Source organism: Capricornis sumatraensis, chromosome 5 (assembly GCF_032405125.1).
Source record: "Capricornis sumatraensis isolate serow.1 chromosome 5, serow.2, whole genome shotgun sequence".
Classification (NCBI taxonomy): Eukaryota; Metazoa; Chordata; class Mammalia; order Artiodactyla; family Bovidae; genus Capricornis; species Capricornis sumatraensis.
The window spans coordinates 71909478-71935290 of record NC_091073.1 but is presented as its reverse complement, the minus strand read 5'-3'; the positions used below and the strand labels follow the sequence as shown (position 1 = coordinate 71935290).

General features: G+C 42.2%; 1 protein-coding gene across 1 annotated transcript in view; it reads right to left on the bottom strand.

Annotated features, from left to right (window-relative positions):
- CPVL (carboxypeptidase vitellogenic like) overlaps positions 1–25813 on the bottom strand; it is a 105879-nt gene that overhangs the window by 65086 nt on the left and 14980 nt on the right. Inside the window, 4 exon segments of the mRNA XM_068973091.1 lie at positions 7171–7237; positions 12566–12645; positions 14456–14514; positions 15489–15603. Coding sequence (XP_068829192.1) covers positions 7171–7237; positions 12566–12645; positions 14456–14514; positions 15489–15603 — 321 coding nt within the window.

Here is a 25813-nt window from a genome sequence, read left to right as displayed (position 1 = left end):
CTCCTCCAGAAGAAAAAAAAAACCATGTCAGAGAATAATACTTTAATGGAAACAATGTCCTCTGACAGAAACTTCACATATGTTAGCAGTTACTATTGTGTAAGCTACTCTCCATCGTCTACATTTCTTACTAAAGTAGATGCCATTATATTCATTCTCTGACTTGCTTCTAAGTATACCTTTATGGTAAAACTTACAGAAACTTTATCAGCGATAATGAGTAATGGCTCTCAAATCTGGTTACCAAGTGTCACTATTTACTGTCCCTAGCCCCTTACCTCTGCTTGGAAGTGGAAAAAGGCAGTTGTCAGCTTCAGCAATGACACAGTGAGGATGGTCAGGGTCATAACGCCCTTTTCCCTGCTCCGTCACCAAGTCCCCAGCCACACCAGGTGGGATGAACGTACCTAAAGAATTCACTTCAGGGCTGGTGAGAACCCTTCCATGCTCAGGAGAAAAACAGGTGAGCTCTCCTTGTGGACAGAGTCACACCAGTTTCATTTCGTCTAGCTGTCCCCAAGCACAGATTGTGGTGGAGCTACTCCCAAGTATGAGGGTGATCAAAGTGAACATGCCTTTAAGAGGGGGACATGCCTTGAAGAGAATTTTGCCACACAAAAAAAAGAAAAAATTGGTGAAAAGCCTAAGCTGCATGGAGTCACACAGGACACAGCAGTCAAGAGGACTGGATTAAGCTCAGACAACCTTGACTTCATCTAGCCTTGGGACAAAATCTTACTTCACTCAGCACCATTTTTCTACTGAAGAGAGAAGAGAGGTAGCCTTAACACAGCTAGTTCAGAAAATTAATGAATGGGGTAAACTAGCACTTCGGTTTCTACACAATAGATTGTGGTAATCTCTACAACTTCCTAGACATTGCTAGACCATGCATCATCTAATTTCAAGACCACACTGCTGTGATTAAAAAGGGGGGGGGGCTTCTAATATGGTTTTATCTAAATAGCTATTTCTCTTGACTATGGGCTTAAAAAGAAATGCAGAATCTACAGGGCTAGACATAAGAAAAACACTTTGATCTGTATTCAACTTTTAGTCACATAAATTTATGAAAAAGTATCTACTGCCTTCCAAATGATATGTTTCTATTCGTTCTGAGATGATGCTTCCTTGAAAAATAATTCCATCAGTGACTGAAATTAGTGAAAAAGATGCACCTTACCTCCCCCTAACTCGGACCTCGGTGCCGATTTTAGAGAAATTCATACCCAGCTTGAAGCCAGGTGATTTGATCAGAGGAGTAAACACTTTTGTTTAGAGACTGTAGTTAATTCAACTTTTAAATAAAGAGCATGAACATACTGGACCACAGTCAACAAACTGAATCCTTCATTTGCTCACTGTAGATAGAACTCAGAAGGCTGAAGCTGTGCATAATAGATTTAATTTAGTATTTCCGGTCCTCAGCCAACACATCTCCTCCAATCAGGTATTATTTGTGTTGCCATCCTGCTTGGTCCAGCATGGTAGCTCACTTCAGACAAAGTTTATAATTACTTCTCATTTACTCGTATTCTTTTCCATGTAACTAAAGAATCAGTAAATATGTGCTGATTTGACTTAGATATGCTATCCAAAAGCCTGAGGCCCAATTTGCAACCATTTCCATATGCCCCCATTCAGTTCTTCAGGTTGCGGCTTAAACCTTGACTTTTCTAATATTAAACACATTAAATAGTCAAAATCCGTTTTCAATTCTAAAAGAAAATATTGGCAAGTCAGAAGAACATAACTGAAAATAGACATCTGTCATGAGCTCAAGAGTTAAAGCAGCTCAAATGTTATCTAATAAAATTCAGCAAGTTCCATGCTTTGAGAAATAATTACATTCCAAGGACCTCAAGCCTTTAGATCACTTGAAATCTCCATTTACCCCATAAAACTTTATGATCAAAGCCAAGCCTTTATGATTAAAATGAAGTCTTGACCAGAAATCCAAGAAACTGGGAACTTCTTTACTGTGTGTATAAGGTTAGTAATCCTTAGCGGAGAAGGCAATGGCAACCCACTCCAGTACTCTTGCCTGGAAAATCCCATGGGCAGAGGAGCCTGGTAGGCTGCAGTCCATGGGGTCGCTAAGAGTCGGGGTCGATAAGAGTCAGAGAGACTGAGCGACTTCACTTTCACTTTTCACTTTCATGCACTGAAGAAGGAAATGGCAACCCACTCCAGTGTTCTTGCCTGGAGAATCCCAGGGACAGAGGAGCCTGGTGGGCTGCCGTCTATGGGGTCGCAGAGAGTCGGACACGACTAAGGCAACTTAGCAGCAGCAGCAGCAGTAATGCTTAAGAGACTGCACAAAATTTAGAAAGGATGTTTGATTCCCTTGTACAGACAAATCTATTCTGTGGGAATAGGTGGGTTCCGGAGAAGTGCAGTTTGAGAGGAGAGTGCAGCCAGGCTCCAGAAAGCATCTCTATGAAGGGGGTTATAATCCTTAGCTTGTCCCTTGACCACAGTCCTTGGGTTCTGGAGTCCAGCTGCTTGGGTTCTAATTCTGGGCTGGATGAGCTTGTAACCTCTCTAAGCCTCATTTATCTCAGCTGTAAAATGGGTATGATGATAACAGCACTAGCTTCATAAGGCAGTTGTGAGGATTAAATAAGGAAATGCATGAAACTGTGCTCAGCATCATACCTGTCATATGATCCACTCTCAATAAATATTCTCAAATAAGATCTACAAATAAAACAAAGTGACTAAACACTCTAGAAGGTCCCCTTTGTTGTTGTTTAGTCACTCAGTTGTGTCCAACTCTTCTGTGTGCCCGCCAGGCTCCTCTGTTCTTGGAATTTCCCACAAGAATACTGGAGTGGGTTGCAATTTCCTTCTCCAGAAGGTCCCTTTCTACCTACCAAATTCAAGGATTTCAAGGCTGGGCTAAGACAAAGGTGTGGCTTTCATAAACAAGTATAAACCTATCACTTGGATAGTTCTCCAAGCCTGCCCCTTTACAAGCATGTCAGTGCTTGAAATTCCCCTATTACAAGTATCCTTCTACGGCTTAGGCTCTATCCTCTATTCAAAGACAAGTATATTGGGAAGAGGCTTCCCTGGTGGCTCTGTGATAAAGAATCTGCCAACAATGCAGGAGATGCAAGTTCGATCCCTGGGTCAGGAAGATCCCCTGGAGAAGGGCATGGCAATCCACTTCAGTACTCTTGCCTCGAGAATCCCATGGACAGAGGAGCCTGGTGAATTGCAGTCTATAGCATCACACAGAGTCAGACACAACTGAAGGGACTAATCAGCAGCAGCAGCATGCTGGGAGTATGCTTAATCTAATTTTCTCTAACGGACAATGAGTTGGTAACAAGTTAGAACTGGGGAGAGAAACAGAATAATCATCATGGGGACGGAAGAAGCATGGGAGAACCAGGACCAAACACCATACAGCCAAGGAAAGGAAGGCTGAGAGTGGGAGTTAGGGAACTGTACAGGGAGAGAAGAACCATGAAAGGGAGACCAAAAAAAGCCAAAGAGAAGTGTCATCGATATTTTCATCTGGCAAATGCCTTGCTTGAAGCCACTCTATAACATCCATTAAACACTGTGCCTAGTATTGTATGAAACAAATTAGGCAAACCTGGGTCTTGACTCCTGGGATCCTGTCCCTCTGAACCCATTGGACCATGATGATTTCAATGAAGAAATCAGACTCTGTGAACCCAGCAGGATTTTGCTCATGTGGATGAAGATAAAGTATCCTATTAAGCTTGCTACTTTTTAAATAGCTTCAAAGTTTTGCCTCAAATAAACCCTGGTTGCAAACTGCTTCTAGGGAAAGCAGCCCCCCTCCTGCTGATCAAAAAGAGATGATCAGGTTTTTCAAATGCCATTCACAAGCAATCCCACCCATTAGCACAACCGCCCCTACGCACTGGATCTTTTCCACGAGTGGACTGAAAACCACAGGCACAGAGCACAGTGGACGGGCCCCTCACTCCTGCCACCTCCCTGCCTTCATGCACCAGGGCTGTTTTACTGTAATTTCTAGCTGGGCCCACGTACATTTGAGCGGATTCTAAAGAGTGTCTGAACCTCATGAAAAAGAGCAATCTCACTAACAGTTACTGGCTCAGAAAGGATAACACTTATGAAGAAAGTTAATTATGTGAATTAAATGCAGCTTGGTTCTCTTTTTGAAGTACATTTTTTTCATGCCTCGAGGAGGGTGATTTACAGACACATTTGTCTCTCTTTAGAGAAAATTAATTCCAGTTGGTGTTCCGGGCAGAAGCAGAGAGAAGGGAAGGAGACAAAGCAATTCTCCCTTCTCCACTGCTTCAAATGCGGGTCCACACCACACTTTGTTGTGGCCTCGCCACGGTCCACACGGCAGGGGCGAGGGCCCTCGGCGGGTCCTCACACATTTTGCTACTATCCAAAGCTGCTAAGGTCCACCATCATCTTCTCATGAAGTGAACAACTTCTTTTACAGATTTCAAAATAAGAGGGGAGACAATGCCACACCCCCAAAACAAGTGAGCAGAGCTCTTCAAACATCTCAGCCCCTGCTTACATGCATTAAGCCATATGCTTTGGAGCAATAATATATTAATCCAACTTTTCAACATGAATGGTAGTAATAGTCATCATGTGTTGGGTACTCTCTATAGCCAGTCACTCTGTTAAATATTTGAGGAGGATTATCTAATTAAATGCTCAAACCAACCCTATACAGAAGGTACTGTTATTACTTCCAGACTCCTTTACAACAAATTCAGGGCACTGAACAGCTGCTCAAGTCGCTTAGAGCAACAGGCTACTCTCATTCACAGCACACAAAAGTGGAAGATATTTATTTGCAATAGGCTTCCCTGGTGGCTCAGATGGTAAAGAATCCACCTGTGGGAGACCCAGGTTTGATCCCTGGGTTGGGAAGATCCCCTGGAGAAGGGAATGGATATCTACTCCAGTATTCTTGCCTGGAGAATTTCATGGACAGAGGAGCCTGGTGGGCTACAGTCCAAAGAGTCGCAAAGAGTGAGACATGACTGAGCAACTAACACTTTCATGTTTGCAATGAGAAGCAGAAAACCATTTCTGAGTTTATGCATTTCTTTTCCAAGAACAGTTCTACAAATCTAGCAGCATTATTTTCAACCTCTCCCAAAAGTATGAAGAAATTAAGAGTTCACAAGAGAAAAGATTCCCCTATTACAACATTTTTTTTGGCAGTGGACACAGGGAGGGTGGGGTTGGTATTAAGTTAAAACTGCATTTATATACAGATGCTTTAAGGGTATGTCTAAGGTAACTATAGTTGAACATCCAGTAAAGCAAAATATCCCTGGAAGTGATCTAATTTAAAAACCAACCCTTCTGATAGTAAGATGAAATGCAGAGGCCCAGAGAAGTTAAAGAAATTGTCTGGAATCATACAGAGAGAGACACAGCCAGCGATGAACCTCAGGTCTCCTAATTATTAATGCAGAATTCCTTCCACTTCTCCATCCTTCCTCCTAGCCTTAACAGAAGACCAGATGGAACAAACTGAAGAGAAAAACCACATTCTGCAAATAATAAACCATCAGGCACTCTGAGTGCTCTTCCTTCTAGAAAAAGGTGTGTCCCTGATCTAACATCTCCTGCATGGTTCTTACAGAGATGCTGCTGCCTGGCAAGGGCATCTCCACCCTAGCCCCTGCCTGCCCTCATTCTCATCTTCCTTCATCACTTTGAAGGCACAGGTTTCTTTAAAAGTATTCATCCTGGCAGCAGAGAATGTAAAAAGAAAACTCCTTTCCTGCACACATTCAGAAATTACATGCATGAAACCACCAGACTGACATGAAGTAGACAAGTCAAGTTTTTCATTGAAAATTTGGCAGCTTTGCTGAAAAGTTCAATATCACGGTTAACAACATTGTCACATTATTCACAAGATAAGGAATTACACTCTAAGCAGATCATTCTGCTGACTGGGTGTTTTCCAAGGTTGCTACCAGAATGACAGGGATGTCGCTTCCTTCTTCCTTACCATGCTGCTTCTGAAATGGGTTAAAAGGGAAGGAACAGCAGGGAATTACTGGTAGAGGTCCTAAAAAATCCTAAAGGTATCGGTCTTTTAAAAAGACTTAAGTGTAACAAGCTAAATAGTCAGGATATCCTTTCTAGACAGTTTAGAAAAAGGAGAAAGAAGGTGAAGAGAGGGAAGATCCTAGTTCCATTAACTTGCCATTCCCTTGGAAAAGCTGAGACCATTTTCCACTTTGACACCCTTACAATGGAAACCTGTGGTCTGTGCTTGCATCCTTCCAGCCCTCCCTCTGGTATCATCACTCAGATCTTCCTCTGGAGACCGCTCATCTCCCATTCTCAAGCTTGCGGCTCAGGTGTAAAGGCTTCAGGATGATTCGCTGCTTCCTAGGGCATTGCAGTGGGCCTTAGGCACCATTCTGGTCAATCTGTATACTCCATCCCCCTGACCCCTAGAATGGGCATGGGCTCCAAATGGACAACGGGATTTAGAAATGTGGTGGAATTCTGACGAGGGAGAAGTTTAGCCTGTAGGCTATCTCTAGAGCTCTGGAGTGGATTGGAGAGGCGAGGGCACAGGTGAAAAGAACTTACCTGAGGATGAAACCAGACACGAGCAAAGCCAAACGACTAGATCAAGAGAATGTGATACAAAATCCTGATGATAAAGTTTGAGCACCCAGATCCAGCCATGCCTGATGCCAACAAGTCAATCCCCTGTTTTACTTAAGCCACTTTGAATAGGGTTTTTGTCACTTGTAAGCAGAAGAGCCTTGACTAATACACCCATATTAATTCTTCAAAATCCAGTTTAATTCTTGCCTCCTCTGTCTGACTTTTCCTGCGGATCACACCTTGAGAGATAGCTATTTGCTCACCTTAAGCTACTTGTCTTTACAGCTACTTTTCTAATTGTACTTTTCATTCTGTGTTGTATTTATTATTAGACCCTCAGATTTATGGCAGAATTAATATCTTATTCATCACTGAATTTTTAATACTTGTCCAAAGCCTCAGACATAGTAGGGAATGATTTGAGAATTTCTTATATGGATTGAATTAATATTAATGTGTGTGTACACACTGAATGGATAAACCACAGGTGTCATAATATATTCCAGTCCTGATGATGTTGGAAGCACACAAGAAAACATGATTTCAACTTACCTCCCCAGTGACATAAAAGTCGTTGTCTCTATAGTCAGAGAACAACTCAAAAAACTGAATTAATGCACTGCAAAAAGAAAAGCAACAATAAAAATTACATGGAATCATACTATACTACCCAGTTTCACCCTCAGACAAGAGGTTTCGCATTGAATTAAGATACCATTATGCTATAAGCTTCCGGAGGTATTGTTTTCAAAGTCTCATGAGTGTATGACACTCCATACTCTGTGGATGGTTAGAAAAATACTTGTAGGCTTGCTCTGTGGTACTCAGAAGTTCATACAAGTGAACATCAACACTCTGGAAAGGTTTCTAAATCCCTGGGTTACCAACTTGAATCACTTGCCTGTTGAGGGGACCCTTGAGCAAAGTGCCCCAGGCTTTCACCTCTCATTTAGCAATTTGTGGAGTTTGCTCTACAAACATTATAGTCCCACTAACCTCAGTTTGTGGTGAGGCAATGGGAACCTCAGTTGCTTACCAACCTCTCTCTGTGGGGAACACTGAACACTTCTATATTCTAATGGGGCCCCTAGAATTTCAGTGCTTTAATAACCAAAGAACAGAAAAAACTGTAAACTGACTGGTTGTGTATGTGTTCAGTCACTCAAGTGTGCTTGACTCTTTGCAGCCCCATGGAGTGTAGCCTGTCAGGCTGCTCTGTCCATGGAGTTTTCCAGGCAAGAATACTGGAGTGGGTTTCCATTTCCTACTCCAGGGGATCTTCCTGACCCAGGGATCGAACCCATGTCTCTTGTGTCTGCTACAATTGCAGGTAGATTCTTTACCGCTAAGCCACCTGGGAAGCCCCCTAAAATGACTATAGTCTAAAGGAAATTCACCAAATGCCCACAGATATGGAAGTAAATGCAAAGTGGCCTCTGGGCTCAAAATATCCACATTTACTAAAGATTGCCAACAGCCACTTTGGTATGCTGAAATAGATTTAAACAGACTCAAGAAATTATTTCATAACAAGCAAGAAAAGGGTGGATTATTAAACGATTCTCTACTTGAACAGAATCTTTCATAAAGGAGACAAAAACTTGTGAAACTCCAAAGCCTTATGAATGTCTTGACCTAGATTGCAATGCCTGAGAAGCTGGGCAGGGTTTTTGTTCCAGTTTCCTGCTGAGGGACTAAAAGCCGTGAACTAGCCAGTGAAGATAAAAGGCAAGGAGGCCCTGCAAAACCAGGAGCAGGAAGTTCAAGGGTTACACAGAGGCAAAACTGGGTCATTGCAATCACCACAATCCTGGCAATAACTTAATTTTCAAAGGCTCCATTAAGAACCCAGCATCGGAACCTCTCTGGTGGTCCAGTGGTTAGCGCTTTGCCTTCCAGTGTGAGGGGTGAGGGTTCGATCCCTGGTCAGGAACCTATGATCCCACACGCCTTACAGCCAAAAAACCAAAACATAAAACAGAACCAATACTGTAACAAATTCATAAAGACTTTAAAAATGGTCCACATAAAAATAATCTTGAAAAAAAACAAGCCAACATTAAACTCTACTGTAGAGTTTCAGTGTATTTATTTATTATTTATAGTAACTGAAATCTTTGTAGCAACTAAATCTGGAAAGTGCATTACATAGCCTCCATGTTTGTGCTGGCAATACGCTGCCTTTAGAGCTAAGATAAAAATAGGGGTTTATTCTCCACCCTTGCCTCTTTAACCTTCAGGCTAAAAATTACTTCTCTTTCTCTCTTCCTGCTAGTTGGAATGGCAATAGGCAATTTAATATAGTAAATCTCGATTAAGCCTTGTGCTTTAACTTAAAACTTATTTCCTTAAAGAATTTGTTGGAGAGTTGTTGGGGTTGCCAGATTTAGCAAATAAAATACCAGATGTCTAACTAAATTTGAATTTCAGATAAACAACAAATAATACTTTAGTATAAGTCTGTCCCAAATATTGCACAGGACATACTTAGATTAAAAAATTATTCACAGTTTATCTGAAATTCAAATTTAACTGGCATTCTGTATTTTATCTGATAATCTTAGTTGAAGGAGATAATCTCCCAGCTTACTTCTAGCTTGAAAAAACAGGATTCTCTAGTTGACGTTTCCAAGGCAAGGTCCCAATTGAGGAAGTTATCATGAAATTTTAATTTCACAGTAGGATCTGAACAAAAACTTGGCTAATCATAGCAATGCCTTAGTAGGTCTTTCTTAAATGGGAATGAAAAATGAAAAAGGTAAATTTGGTAAGTTGGAGGTACATATGCCGTTTGTTCATTGAACTGTGTTGTCATCAAAGATTAGACCATTACATGGTAAAGGGTTGTTCAAAAATAAAATCTAGAATCATCCTCACCTTAAACTGCAAACTTTGTAAGTACAACTGCTAAAGCATATAATAATATCAGGTTGGCCAAAAAGTTCATATGGGTTTGTCTGTAAGATGTTACGGAAAAACCTGAACAAATTTTTGATCAACCCAATACATAGCATACGTGTGTGTGTGCACGCGTGCACACTCCATGCATTTATTCAGGCACAAGAGCTATATGGCACACAAAGCATATCTCTCTTCCATGACTTTCCATTTGGAACCTTGCTGGCATCGTGTCAAGGCCTTATCAAATAAGTAGAATTTTAGTCAAAGGCTACTCAGTGGCAGAAAGTTACATTAAGAGACAACAGGATGAAACACAGAAGGCAAGGGTGAATGATCAGGAGAAACCACCCCTCAGATAATTTTATTAAAGAGAAAATGGGCTCAGGGCAGAGAAGGTGGATGTAAATGATAACACATTACAGATCGAAGGACAGCTCTGGACTCTGGTCTGCTCTAGTGGAGTCAGGATCATAGAAATACAAGACATTCAGGAGAACTGAGGTGAAAATAATCTTAGCAAAAGCTCCATACCAACAAAAGCCAGACAAGGTATACATTTAGTCACTGACAGTCTGGCTGAAAGAAGCATAGCGACAAGGATCCCAGTGGTTTTGCTCTCTTGCATCAGATGGGGAGCTATCCTGAGCATTCATTCATTCCACATCTAGTGTGGCCGGGCCATGATCTCACCTTCACCCTTCATTCAGTGCAGTTCTCAATTTAATATATAAAACTGTTTCATAGTCACATTGTTATGAAGTTTTATTTAGCAATGAGCTTCCCTGGTGGCTCGGATGGTAAAGAATCTTCTTGCAATGCAGGAGATGCGAGTTCAATCCCTGGGTTGGTAAGATTCCCATGGAGAAGGGAATGGCTACTCACTCCAGTATTCTTGTATGGAGAATTCCATGGACAGAGGAGCCTGGTGGCTACAGTCCATTGGGTCACAAAGAGTCAGACAGGACTGAGCGACTAACACAGCAAAAAAAAAAAAAAAGTCTAAGCATCTTGTTTGCGGAAAAAGTTTCATTTCCAAACAAAGAAAAGCAGCCTAAATGTAAATGTCAGATGTCTTTTTAGACATCCTCTCAGCTGAGCACTAATACTAGTGAAATGCAGTGGGATTTTCAGAAAAAAAGAAAAATGGTTTTCAGGAGAAAAAGAAAGTTCTACTCTTTAAACCTGTAGTAGCCTGTTTACAGGTTTCAAAGCGACCTTCTTATTCCAAACACCCATCTAGACAGCTGGGGAGAAGAGTGCAGTCACAAAGGGAAACAAATAGTATAAACCATAAAGGAAACAGCTGAAATCAGTTTTCTGCCCCTTGATTAGCTATTTTCCAGTTCTAAGAGCCTGAAGCAAAAAGAACTAAAACAGCTATAAACAATGGATGCTTTGAAATAGGTTCTCTTTACATGTCTTGCAAGAGGAGATGAACCACATGTCAGCAGTAAATATCCACTCGGAGGGTCAACTGGAAGCTGTGACCATCCTTGGGGGAGGGGCTGGAGAGCCAGAAGAGGAAGGGCAGGGGTGCAAGGCTCTGGCTTAGAGGATCTGATGTATTTCTTTCATACAGACCCTCCGCCCTCAGGGTATTTGCTAATTAAACAACTGAGGTTGTTTGGAGTTAAGCCAAAAGAGGGTTGGAGGAGGAGGGTATGGGGGACGTATGTTTCCGACTTGAAAAATGAGAGGTCACAGTCAGTACTAAATGAGGAAGACGTGGCCCTTGAGTTAACTTGTAAGGACTGCCGTCAGGATTATGTCTGTGGCGGGGGAAAAGGAGGTATTTGAGCTGGTGGCAGCGGAGGGACCCCTGCCAGGATCTGGCTAAGGACCCATAGGATCTGGAAGCAGAAGTGTGGGTCCTAGTCAGCTCACCTGGAGACTGAATGACTGTGTTAAAATAACGGGACATATGGCAAACAAAAGTGTGCAAGACAGACACCAGCCATGTCGTTTTCTGGGGCAGCAGAGAAGAAACATCTCTGGGAGAGAGGCCGAAAGTTAAGCCTCTTTCCTCTCCCCTGCCCCCACCCCTCCCAGCCATCGCCTTGGGGAGAAAGAATAAAATGGAAAGCTTTTGTCAGAGATCAAAAAACACTGACTCCTATTAGATTCACTTTCACTTTGGGGATTGGTTGGGTTTGCTCACCAATTAGCAGACAGGGTGTTTGGTGAAAGTAAGGGGGCAGCATAGAGGAGCTGGTTACCTCTTTTTGGCGACTGACTAGGCTTGTTTCAGCAAATTATTACAATGTGTAGAGCCGGGGGTTGGGGGGAGCCCTAGTGATGGGAAAGAATCCAGGACCTGGTCTCTAATAATAATTTACAGACTGGGAAAAAAAATAACCAAATAAGAAAGGTCACTTTAAGAAAATGTACTAAAAATAGCTATAATGAATGTAAGAAAAGAGAAAGGAAGATATTATATGTATATTGTTTGATCAGGTTTGCAACTTCACATTTTCCTTAATTTTTTGTGTAAAAGAATAACTTTGTAATCTGAAAGGAGAAGTAAGAAACTAGCTAGCAAGCTGAGCTTTCAGCTTGGAAAAGGCATGAAGGAGAAACACAGGAGTGAAAAACTGCATTTTGTGATGGCCACAAAACGAGGACTCCTGGGAAAGAAAACAAACAATCCAAAGTTCAATATACAAATAATGTTGGAAGCAAGCAGAAACCTCTCAGGCAGCTAGTTGAAAGGTTGGAAAAGTATATTTGGTTGAATAATTCTGCTGTTTCTATTGTTTTTCAAAGAATATTTTTACAAAATTACACCTTAAGAGGTCGGTTCTTCTTGCTACTTTCTCTGCTGGCCACTTCACAGTTATCAATTATAACATAACAAAATGGAAAACAGGCCACATATGTATGTGTGTGTGTGTGCACGCACTCCTCATGTAGAAGTATTCTTAAAAGATCTTCAAGAACTGGACTATGATATCCAATCAATAATACTTCTACTACTGGAGGAATTTTCATGTTGAAATAGAAAATCATTTGGTTTGAAGATGGTCAAAAGAGCGCCAGGGCCTTTTACCTGTATAAGTTTTGAGCCACGTCATCCTCATCTATCGCATATCCGTGGACATGGTCGGTAAAACTGAAACCTGTGCCCACCTGAAGGTGAAATAAATAAGCAGGTATAAACAGAGAGAAACACACATCTTGCTGAGAGACACCGCACGAGAAGGAAATCAACATTATTCCCAAGGTCATGCCTTTGGCCTCAGCTTTTTGGCATCCCCCATGTGCACTCATCCATGCTCACAGAAGGATGCTGCATGTCACCATGTCCCCCTTCCCTCTGCTGAGCCCAAATAAACTAGCAATGCAAAGCTCTTCTCTGATCCTGCAGCGGGAACCCTGCCAGATGATTATTTAAGGATGAGAAACTCACCTTTCCTGGCCTCTGCTACAGTATCAAAAGACTCAAAGTTGTCTCCTCTCTGAAACCTGGAAGGTGCACTGCTCTGTCCTGCTAAGAAGGAACTCTTTATTGGCCAAAGATAAAAGCTACCTCTGTGTGTGTGCAGTTCTTTTCCCCATTTCTTTACTTGTGATAAATATGGCCACTAAGCCCTTTCACCTTCAGCAGATAAGGGGTTTTAAAATAAAGATTAGCTTTAAACTAATAGTTCCTTATTCCTGGAAGTTCATAGTCAACTGAGTAAATCAATAGCAAAAGCCACTACTTATTTTGGGTCAACAATATATACAAGGAATGCACCCCCACCATATACATCAGTTGTAAATATTTTTTATTTTTATTTTTCCAAACAGCCAAGGGAACAGGACATTTAATTTGACTTTAATGTAAACATGGAATTATAGACTAAAAAAGAAGATGGCTGACAAAACATGATGGGGGGCAAGAATGTTGGATTTTTTTCCTTCCTATTTTTCTGTTTTCTCTTTGAACCATCTGGGAAGTGAAAGAAGTTAGAGAGATTAGAGGACAGATACTCCCAATCTGTAGGAGTTGACCCTAAAGTTACTCTCCTCTATTGCAGTTTATTTGATTTGATTTCATAAAACTTCCCAAGGAGAATTCTACCTTTTGCTCTCCCTGAAATGAGGCATTCAGCTCACTGTGATAAGTGAAAGGGGCTAGTTTTGACTTTTTATATCAGAGCTCTATTTGAAAGATTAGGTGTTCCCACGCTATTAAAAAAACACCCAAGTTATAGAGAAACCCATATTATCACTAGAGAGAAAGTCATCCCTTCCTGGACGGTATAACTCAGTGAAGAGGACATTTCATAAGACCAGAAATGAGGGAAGGAGAGAAAGCAGCAAGGAAAACCCCCAAACTTGGATATAATGGTACATATTAGAAAAATTAAATCTCAATTAAAAAAAAATTTTAATCTGAGGATAACTATTTTATTGTGTTGGCTTCTGCCATACAACAATATGAATCAGCCATAGGGATACATATGTGCCCCCCGGGACCTACCCCTCATCCTGTATCCCGTCCCACCCCTCTAGGTTGTCACAGAGCACAGAGCACCAGCTCCTTGTGTTACGCAGCAACTTCCTTAGTTAGCTCTCTATTTTATATATGGCCATGTATGTGTTTCAATGCTGAAGGAGAGGGTGGGACAAATTGAATCAAATGTGTTTTTTAAATAGACAATTATAGGGGCTTCCTTGGTGCTCCAAGGGTTAAGACTTAGTGCTCCCAATGCAGGGAAACCAGGTGGGAACCCTGGTCAGGGAACTAGATCCTGCACGTGGCAACTAAGATCCCATTTAGGCCATAACCAAGACCTGGAGCAGCCCAATAAAATTTTTTTAAAAAGAAAATAGACAATTATAGTTAAAAAGAAAAAAGTCTGGTGTCTTTCTGTTTAATGAATGTACTTAATGAAAGAAAAAAAGACTAGAGAGGTCAACACTGCCATTTCACAGGACCCCGGGTACTTACGGGATTATCAACGTAGAGCATGGAAAACGTAGTAGTCCAGGGAAAGTCTCTGGCAAACACTAGTAAAGCAGAGAAGAGGCTTGAGACTGAGTCCTTATTAACACATTCCACCTAATGTCTAGCTCTAGTTTGGAGCCCAACACTCCCACCTGTCCCCTCCAGTTTGGGGAACTCTTCGTGTCCCTCTGACCCTGCATCACTGTCCTGCAGCAGGTACGGACACCAGCTGCTTTTTCCTCTTCCCCTCCTCTCCTTTACTTTTCCCAGAACCAGAGAATTTCTACATCTAAGATGAACGTTGGAAACAAAACCCCATCCAACTGCCTCATGCAGAAGTACCCATCACCCACAGATGCAATAAACCTATCTGTCCAATTGAGTGAATCCTCTTTAACCTCTGATTCTCCAGAATCTTCCCTCCCATCCAACATTGAAGAGACCCACAACTTCGACAGAATTGTGTACAGAAGTATACTGAGTCACAAACTCGCTCACACTCCAAATTCTGACCTGGGGAAAGTAAACAATCTCCCCTCCCCTAAAACTGAGGTGGAGATAAGCCTGGGTTAGAGCTGGATGTAGCTCCTTCTCCATTCCTTCCTGCGGCCCTCAGCCCTCAGCACCTTGCTTCCAAGATATCTGATCATTTGTGTGGCTGAACTACGCCTTTCAGTTTGTATGAATAATTAGGGATATAATTCCATCCACTTGCCCTACGCAAAAGGTCTCACCCAGACAGTAATAAATGCCAACTATTTGCATAAGTCTGGATTGCTTGAGTCAGCAGCAGATTAGAAGAACAAAGTGTGGAACATTTCACTCAAATTTCAAGGCAGAAAGCAGTGCAGTCAGGACACTCACCCTGTTGGCTCCTCCTTCTTGGACAGACATCGCCAGAAAATTGTGTTTTCATAATCTGAAACTGTAAAGCTATTTCTAGGGGTTCATTGTACACACTAAGTTATTTCTAAAGCAGATACAAGGGTCAAAGGAAGAACTCTCCATGGGAAACCAGAGTCCAAGCAATACTTACAAGTCATGTTTTTGCTGACAATGTAAGGTCCATGTTCCACAAAGAGACCAAACATGGATGAGCCTCCTGGCCCACCTTGCAGCCAAAGGACAACTGGTGCATTCTCTGGCTCTACCTAGAAAGGACAAAGAACCCAGTGAATACACAGAGTGCTAAGCCTTCAGAAAATACCCAAGCAAACTCATCTAAATCCTCTGTCTTTCACAGCCTTGACTAAGTCTCATCAAACCTTCCCCATGACCACTCTCTACAGAAGTAAAGCACTGTCATTTCTTGTTTAGAATTAGTATTTATTTCATATGCTGGTATCTATCTTGTGCAGTTACGTTTTTTCTTGCCAATAGCCAGAATACCCAGGAATGATCAAAGATTTGCCTTTGTATATCCTCAGGAGTAGCAGCCATGAGGACCTACCCCACGTCCAAGGTCAGAAGCAGCACCTGCACTTTGCTGAAGCAACTGTGAAGAGATACCCCATGTCCAAGGTAAGAGAAACCCAAGAAAGATGGTAGGCACTGAGAGAGGGCATCAGAGGGCAGACACACTGAAACTATACTCACAGAAAACTAGTCAATCTAATCACACGGACCACAGCCTTGTCGAACTCAGTGAAACTAAGCCATGCCATGTGGGGCTGCCCAAGATGGACAGGTCATGGCGGAGAGGTCTGACAGAATATGGTCCACTGGAGAAGGGAATGGCAAACCACTTCAGTATTTTTGCCCTGAGAACCACATGAACAGTATGAAAAGGCAAAAAGATAGGACACTGAAAGATGAACTCCCGTGTCGGTAGGTGCCCAATATGCTACTGGAAATCAATAGAGAAATAACTCCAGAAAGAATGAAGGGATGGAGCTAAAGCAAAAACAATACCCAGTTGTGGATGTGACTAGTGATAGAAGCAAGGTCCGATGCTGTAAAGAGCAATAAATATTGCATAGGAACCTGGAATGTCAGGTCCATGAATCAAGGCAAATTGGAAGTGGTCAAACAGGAGATGGCAAGAGTGAATGTCAACATTCTAGGAATCAGCAAGCTAAAATGGACTGGAATGGGTGAATTTAACTCAGATGACCATTATATCTACTACTGTGGGCAAGAATCCCTTAAAAGAAATGGAGTAGTCATCACAGTCAACAAGAGTCAGAAATGCAGTACTTGGATGCAGTCTCAAAACGACAGAATGATCTCTGTTCATTTCCAAGGCAAACCATTCAATGTCACGGTAATCCAAGTCTATGCCCTGACCAGTAACACTGAAGAAGCTGAAGCTGAATGGTTCTGTGAAGACCTACAAGACCTTTTAGAACTAACACCCAAAAAAGATGTCCTTTTCATTATAGGGGACTGGAATGCAAAAGTAGGAAGTCAAGAAACACCTGGGGTAACAGGCAAATTTGGCGTTGGAATACCGAATAAAGCAGGGCAAAGGCTAATAGAGTTTTGCCAAGAGAACGCACTGGTCATAGCAAATACCCTCTTCCAACAACATAAGAGAAGACTCTACACATGGATATCACCAGACGGTCAACACTGTAATCAGACTGATTATATTCTTTTCAGCCAAAGACGGAGAAGCTCTATACAGTCAACAAAAACAAGACCGGGAGCTGACTGTGGCTCAAATCATGAACTCCTTATTGCCAAATTCAGACTTAAACTGAAGAAAGTAGGGAAAACCATTAGACCATTCAGGTATGACCTAAATCAAATCCCTTATGATTATACAGTGGAAGTGAGAAATAGATTCAAGGGCCTAATTCTGATAGATAGAGTGCCTGATGAACGATGGATGGAGGTTCGTGACATTGTACAGGAGACAGAGATCAAGACCATCTCCATGGAAAAGAAATGCAAAAAAGCAAAATGGCTGTCTGGGGAGGCCTTACAAATACCTGTGAAAAGAAGAGAAGCAAAAAGCAAAGGAGAAAAGGAAAGATATAAGCATCTGAATGCAGAGTTCCAAAGAATAGCAAGAAGAAGATAAGAAAGCCTTCCTCGGTGATCAATGCAAAGAAATAGAGGAAAACAATAGAATGGAAAAGACTAGAGATCTCTTCAAGAAAATTAGAGATACCAAGGGAACATTTCATGCAAAGATGGGCTCGATAAAGGACAGAAATGGTATGGACCTAACAGAAGCAGAAGATATTAAGAAGAGTTGGCAAGAATACACAAAAGAATTGTACAAAAAAGATCTTCAACACCAAGATAATCACGATGGTGTGGTCACGCACCTAGAGCCAGACATCCTGGAATGTGAAGTCAAGTGCGCCTTAGAAAGCATCACTACGAAGCATCAAAGCTAGTGGAGGTGATGGAATTCCAGTTGAGCTATTTCAAATCTTGAAAGATGATGCTGTTAAAGTGCTGCACTCAATATGCCAGCAAATTTGGAAAACTCAGCAGTGGGCATAGGACTGGAAAAGGTCAGTTTTCATTCCAATCCCAAAGAAAGGCAATGCCAAAGAATGCTCAAACTATCACACAATTGCACTCATCTCACACGCTAGTAAAGTAATGCTCAAAATTCTCCAAGCCAGGCTTCAGCAATACATGAACTGTGAACTTCCAGATGTTCAAGCTGGTTTTAGAAAAGGCAGAGGAACCAGAGATCAAATTGCCAACATCCGCTGGATCATGGAAAAAGCAAGAGAGTTCCAGAAAAACATCTATTTCTGCTTTATTGACTATGCCAAAGCCTTTGACTCTATGGATCACAATAAACTATGGAAGATTCTTCAAGAGATGGGGATACCAGACCACCTAACCTGCCTCTTGAGAAACCTATATGCAGGTCAGGAAGCAACAGCTAGAACTGGACATGGAACAACAGACTGGTTCCAAATAGAAAAGGAGTACAGCAAGGCTGTATACTGTCACCCTGCTTATTTAACTTATATGCAGAGTACATCATGAGAAACGCTGGGCTGGAAGAAGCACAAGCTGGAATCAAGATTGCAGGGAGAAATATCAAGAACCTCAGATATACAGATGACACCCCCCTTACGGCAGAAAGTGAAGAGGAGCTAAAAAGCCTCTTGATGAAAGTGAAAGAGAAGAGTGAAAAAGTTGGCTTAAAGCTCAACATTCAGAAAACTAAGATAATGGCATCTGGTCCCATCACTTCATGGGAAATAGATGGGGAAACAGTGGAAACAGTGTCACACTTTATTTTTTTGGGCTCCAAAATCACTCCAGATGGTGATTGGAGCCATGAAATTAAAAGACGCTTGCTCCTTGGAAGGAAAGTTATGACCAACCTAGCTAGCATATTCAAAAGCAGAGACGTTACTTTGCCAACAAAGGTCCATCTAGTCAAGGCTATGGTTTTTCCAGAGTTCATGTATGGATGTGAGAGTTGGACTGTGAAGAAAGCTGAGGGCCGAAGAATTGATGCTTTTGAACTGTGGTGGAGAAGACTCTTGAGAGTCCCTTGGACTGCAAGGAGATCCAACCAGTCCATCCTAAAGGAGATCAGTCCTGGGTGTTCTTTGGAAGGACTGATGCTGAGGCTGAAACTCCAATACTTAGGCTCCCTGATGTGAAGACCTGACTCATGGGAAAAGACTCTGATGCTGGGAGGGATTGGGGGCAGGAGGAGAAGGGGACGACAGAGGATGAGATGGCTGGATGGCATCACTGGCTTGACGGACATGAGTTTGAGTGAACTCTGGGAGTTGGTGATGGACAGGGAGGCCTGGCACTCTGCAATTCATGGAGTCGCAAAGAGTCAGACGCGACTGAGCGCTTGAACTGAACGAAACTGAGGTGGTTAAATGTGCAGGCAGGGCCGAGAAGCTGTGAGGGTAATAGAGAGTTTTGCCCTCTCGGATGCCCTGGGCCCTCTGCTCTCCACTCCATCCTCCCCTGCTTTTCATGTCTCTTCCTGTGACCTGGCACAATGATGGGACCTCCAGGCTCTCAGAAAAATAGGCTGACCCTGAGAGGCCACACTACAAAGTCAAGTCTGGTACCTTGGTGCCAAACATCTTTATTATGCAACTTTGAAGCACAGGGCACTGCATTCTTGGCATGCTTAAATAATAAGAGATCTGCATACACACCTCCAACCTCAGCTGACCCTGCTCCTCAAATTTACTTTCTTGAAGGAGGTGAATGAGCTCAACAATCTTTGAAGAAGCTCACTTTTTTAAAAAGAAAATTACACGCAAACATCGTCTTACTCTGATGTGCCAACCAAACTGTGAAGAAAATATTTCCCTTATTTGGAATGAAATGCAAAAATCAGATGCTAGAAAAGAAAGGTTTGTGTGTTCAATGCAAAAAGTCCAAGAGTCAGTTATCCCACAGCTTTCAGACTTTTTTAATATGACATGACATCACAAGGCTTCCCAGGTGGCTCAGTGGTAAAAAATCCACCTGCAGTGCAGGAGATGCCAGAGATGTGGGTTCAGTCCCTGGGTCAGGAAGATCCCTTGGAGGAGGGCGTGGCAACCCACTCCAGTATTCTTGCCTGGAGAATCCTATGGACAGAGGAGCCTGGTGGGCTACAGTCCATGAGGTTGCAAAGAGTCAGACATGACTGAAGTGACTGAACATGCACACACACATGCAGACATCACAACGTCATGATACACACAGTAATTATGTCAATAATAATGGCATAAAGTTATGCAATAGACATTATTATTATTATTCTTATGTTCAAGCAGAAGACACTGAGACACAGAAAAGTTGAGTAACTTGCCCAAGGTCATACAGGTATAAAATAGCATAATTAGAATTCAGACCCTGGCAATCTAACTCCTTGGGTGATATATTTAGCTCTCAGTTGTGGGAATGAAGCCTTTCTCCCACCTCCTACCCCCATTTAGAAAAGAATAAAAGTAAATGAAGACGCCCTGAACAAAATTGCAAAATTCAGACTCGAATGAAGTAAGAAGCAACTGTTTTACTTGATTTATAGATTTAGGAAATGAAGGACTTTTAAAGTACTTATTATTCTGAAACTATAATTCAAGAATGTATGAAATGAGAGAGTGTGTTTATTTTTGTCAAAAATTCAAAAAATTTTACTTAAAGTTTTTCATATCATAGAGAAAATACTTATTCTTACTTTTTTTCAAAGAGGGTATAAAAAAATCCCCCTTGCCCACCAATCCTATTCCCTACAGATGATCATTGGAGTATTTAGTCTTTCAGATTTTTCTCTATGCCCTACCCCACCTCCTCACATGTACATATGCACATATCTCATAGATGTTACATATGTTATGTACATAAGTACCTTTTTTTCCCCAAACTAGTCCTACAAGACTTAGCAACTGAACAAAAACAACAATATATAATATTCTATATTTGCTGCAGTCACTTAACAGCATGTTGTGGAAATCTCTTCATATATCAGTACATATCATCATCTGGCTGAATAGTCTGACAGTCTGAATTTACCATGAATTATTAATTCATTTAACATGCAACATCACCAGGCATTATTCTAGGGCTGGGGATGCAGGCCAGCTCCCACTCATGGACAGGAAGGATAGTTAATGAAGAAGAACATGGACTGTGGCACCAGACTGCCAGGGTCTGAATTCTAATTACGCTGTTTTATAGCTGTGTGACCTTGGGCAAGTTACTTAACTTCTCTGTGTCTCAGTGTCTTCTGCTTGAACATAAGAAGAATAATAATGTCTATTGTACAGGACTGTTGTGCAGATTCAGAGTTACTATATGCCCAGCACTTGAACAGTGCCTAGAGTATCTACTTACGTGTTATCTCTGGCTACTTTTCTGGTAAAGTGGGAAGACAGGTAATAAATAAGTAATTAAAGAAATGGGTAATATAAAAGAACAGCAGGAAGATGTTAGAGTGAATACTTAAAGGCAGCCTCCGTGATGGACTAGCATTTGAAATGTGAATAATACCTTACAAAAAAGCATTTATATATTTAATTAAAAAGAAAAATATCTACCAATGACATATAGGTCAGAGTAGTGTAGCAAGAACTGACGATCAAAAATAAGGGACAAGGAAATTTTAAATATGAAAGAAGGGACAAAAGGGTCCTAAATATTTAAGTGAGAAGTCTCTAACAATAGAATCACAAATTGCCCTCTTCGTGAACAGGAAACTATGGCTTTGCCTCAGAAGCCCTTTTAATTCTTCTGGTGACCCCTGGTGGCCAATTCATGAACTTGGCCACTCTTTCCTCAGGGTTTGTTGCTAAAGGAAGAGCCCAGAAAGAGGTAGTTTAGCAATTAATTTTTAGATCTCTACTGAAGAAAATTTCACAATCTCTCACATTAGCGCATTCCATTATTCATTCACTATGATGGTGAAAAAATACCCTAGGTCTTAACAGATTGTCATTTGAAGTATTAAAACTCATGTATTTAATTTAACATTCTGTACATAAGGACTTCCCTGGTGGCTCAGGCGGTAAAGCGTCTGTCTACAATGTGAGAGACCTGGGTTCAATCCCTGGGTTGGGAAGATTCCCTGGAGAAGGAAATGGCAACCCACTTCAGTACTGTTGCCTTGAAAATCCTATGGACGGAGGAGCTTGGTGCAGGCTACTATCTATGGGGTCACAAAGAGTCGGGCACAACTGAGCAGCTTCACTTTCTTTCTTTCTGTACATAAAGAGATTCTTCAAAAACACCCAGCTTCTTCCTCCTTGCTTCTAAGTGAGCATCAGTTCAGTTCAGTTCAGTTCAGTTCAGTCGCTCAGTCGTGTCCGACTCTTTGCAATCCCATGAATCGCAAGCACGCCAGTCCTCCCTGTCCATCACCAACTCCCGGAGTCCACCCAAACCCACGTTCATCAAGTTGGTGATGCCATCCAACCATCTCATTCTCTGTCATCCCCTTCTCCTCCTGCCCTCAATCTTTCCCAGCATCAGGGTCTTTTCAAGTGAGTCAGCTCTTCGCATCAGGTGGCCAAAGTATTGGAGTTTCAACTTTAGATCAGTCCTTCCAAAGAACACCCAGGACTGATCTCCTTTAGGATGGACTGGTTGGATCTCCTTGCAGTCCAAGGGACTCTCAAGAGTCTTCTCCAACACCACAGTTCAAAAGCATCAATTCTTCAGCGCTCAGCTTTCTTCATAGTCCAGCTCTCAAAGTGAGCATAGAGGACTCTATTTGAAAATACTAATGAAATGAAACCTTCCTGCCCTACTGGTTCCCACGTGAGTAGCATCCTCTTATACTTCGAGTCTTCCTTTTCACCCTGTTCCCCATCAAACAATACCCATCTTTCACTCCATCCTTCTGGGCCCCCGTCTACATCATGTGGTAGATAACCTTCCAACGTTACATAATCACTGAAGCAGTACGTTCATACACTGGGGCTGGGGATGCAGTAAACACTTGCAGATTTCAGTACTATATTGTAGACAGAGGACTTATTGGAGTAACCCTAGGGAATCTTAGGTACCCAATAAGTACTGGAGCAATCTGCCAATGCCTAGGCCGGGGGACATACTCCCTTTCTCCAGCCCCACAGAGGAACACCACACTCTGTAAGAGAAAACAGCAACCTAACCACTATAGACCCAAACCAATGGTACCACTTAAAATAAGAAGTGCAATTAGTAAATTAATTAAGGCTCCCTTCACACTTCTATATGCAGAGGCTGATCATTTGCTTGGTTTAAGTAATGTGTTCTGTTGTAATTGAAGTCATTAGTACCCTATGTAACCGTCTTGAAAATTCCCCCAAGTATGTTTGAATGGACTCCCATTTTGCCACACAGGTCCCAGTTCAGCTGATATTTCAGCTGCAACACTAATGATACTAATGAAGGCAGAGGTTTTTTATTTAAAGCAATTGGTTTTGTGACTAGAACTGTTAACTAGATACTTAATAAGATTTTAATTATACAGATATATTCCTAACACATAAAAATAACTTACTCAAGACATTCAGTGCTTTTCAGGGGAATTTTACTGATAGTGGTTCATTTCGAACACTCTCTAAAAACTTCCTATACTATGATAGTTGCCACTGTACCATGATATGAACAATTAACTTTTTAAAACTTTTTTTCTGTCCTGAAGCCTCCTCATATCCCTTCCAAGTTCCCACTGACTCTCATCAAGCTTTGGATTGTCTCATTCATTTGAGCCAGCTCACACCCCACTAGAATCGTCTTTACCTTTCTCCTTCCTAACCTTTCTACCTGGCTGTTAATTCTTCACTAGAAAGTTCTAGCTTCTCTGTTCATGCCTTCTTCCAAAACGCTGGACATTAAAAGAATGAGGGAAGGGTGTTGGAGAAAATTACTGACTTTCCTTTCTTAATGCACAGAAGAAATGGCTGAAAGTTTACTTGTTTCTCCATATTACAATTTCATTTCTCAAAGGCAGTAAGGCACATCAGGGTTTCTGCAGAGCCTGAGCATACCTATGGATGGGATGATCCATAATTTGTCATTTTCAGCTACTTTCTTTGTGACTTGTCTCACTCACCTGCCTTCTATTTTCCCAGATCCCTGATGTTATCAGTGCATAGCCAAGAGAAGATAAACAGTGAATATTTAAAGAAGGCAAATGTCTGTGGCCTCCACATCTTTACTGCATTATTGGTGTATTTGTAGCCATCAGTGGTAGACATATTTTAAGAGATTTGTCCAAGTTATATCCCCTTCTCTAAGTCCATTCACCAATGGAAAGAGCCCATTAGCCATGTTAATTATCACATGACCCAGCACCCTCAGTCTTAGCTCATAGGACCGAGGAAGAACACCTGATCCAAACTGGGCCAACCACACTCTGCCCCTAGGAGAAGTGCTAGTTAATCTCTGTTTACCGCATGGTCCAAGGACAGATGGACTAGGAAACTGCAGGGTAGCCATCTTCTATTAAATGCCTGAAGAAGCAAGGCAAGCTGATCTGCAACGAAGCACAAATGAGTAATTCACTGGTCTTAGCAGAATAAGATTGAGGCAGAAAGACCAGCTGCTGCGGGTCCTGACAACTTCTCCGTAACCACGCAGAAAATTTAACTCTTAAATTTTTCTGTTTTTCAAAAATTTTTTTAACTTGAAAACACCGACCTTCAACACCATTACAAGTCCTAGGGTTTGCTCTGGCCTCCATTAGCCATGTTCATCCAGCTCAGGACAAGGGTGGGGATGGAATACCAGAGTGTCTTCTTCCCCACTGAGCTACTTCGTTGGTGTTGGCCAAATGCCAACATGTGGGTAGGCTTCCTGTGTCCATATTTTAATGTAAATGGATGTTCATTATAATGGAAGGATAACCATAAATATGTAAAGAGAACTCTAAAGGGTATCTGGGCTGAGGGAAAATGTCCACCAAAGGGCGGGTGGATGGACGAACTCAAGGTGGGGTGTGGCCCTTCCCAAGGCCACGGTCCAGATATCGTTGGAGAAGCTATGGTTCCAGCCCATTGAGGGGCTGAGAAATTCACTGAGGTGCCCAGGCAAAGCAGGCCAACAACCCCTGGGCAAGGAAAGGCCTGCAGGACAGCAGGCTATGGCTGGCAGGGGCCAGGAATGCAGAGGAAGTCAGGATGTTGGGAGGCTGCTTGCTTGAAGGGCATGGACAACCAGAAGCGCATGGTGTCCATGCCAGGAAGGCTGCTGGAAGTGACCCTCTGGGAGGCAGGTAGTCCAGGCTGATGAGAGGGTGCCAGAGAAAGTAGGAAGCCTAGGCTGTAGGAAGCCTGCTTACTGGTGAGACCTGTCTGTGAGGGCCACAGACAGGTGGTCACTGGGATGGAGTCCAGTCTATAAACTTGCTAAGGGTCTTCGTGGTCTGGGTGCCCTGCTAAGGCAGAGCACCACTGATTGTCCTTCCACATACACTGCTGACGGCCTGGGCAGCAGGGCCAAGAGAAAGCAAAATGCACAAGGGACCAAGAAGAGACGTCAACTTCCTCCTGCAATGTCCCTCCAGCACCCTCTACTGACAAAGCTAAATATCGTGTTCGCTGAAAATTCAATACTTGTTAAATTGGTCAGATACCATTTGAGCACAGGGAGTATGAGAAAATATGTCTGGAGATTACATTAGAGAAAGTACCCTGACCTTTAGTTCTCTCTTTCCAAATTCAAAGAACTGACTAGCTGCACTGGAATCACTGTGGAACTTGTTAGAAACACTGATCCCTGGGCCCTCTCCAGACCAAACAAATCAGATCTCTGCTGGGAGACGTCACATACTGAGCTGGAGGATCTGTCATATTTGTAAAGCTCCCAAGTTATGTCTGACGTGCAGTCACAAGTTTGGCAGCTACTGCTCTGTGCCATTCTGTTACTGAAGCAGTCTAAACATCCAAAGGAGGAAGTGAACTGAGTGTGTGCGAAGGCCCTGTGTCTGCACTCCCA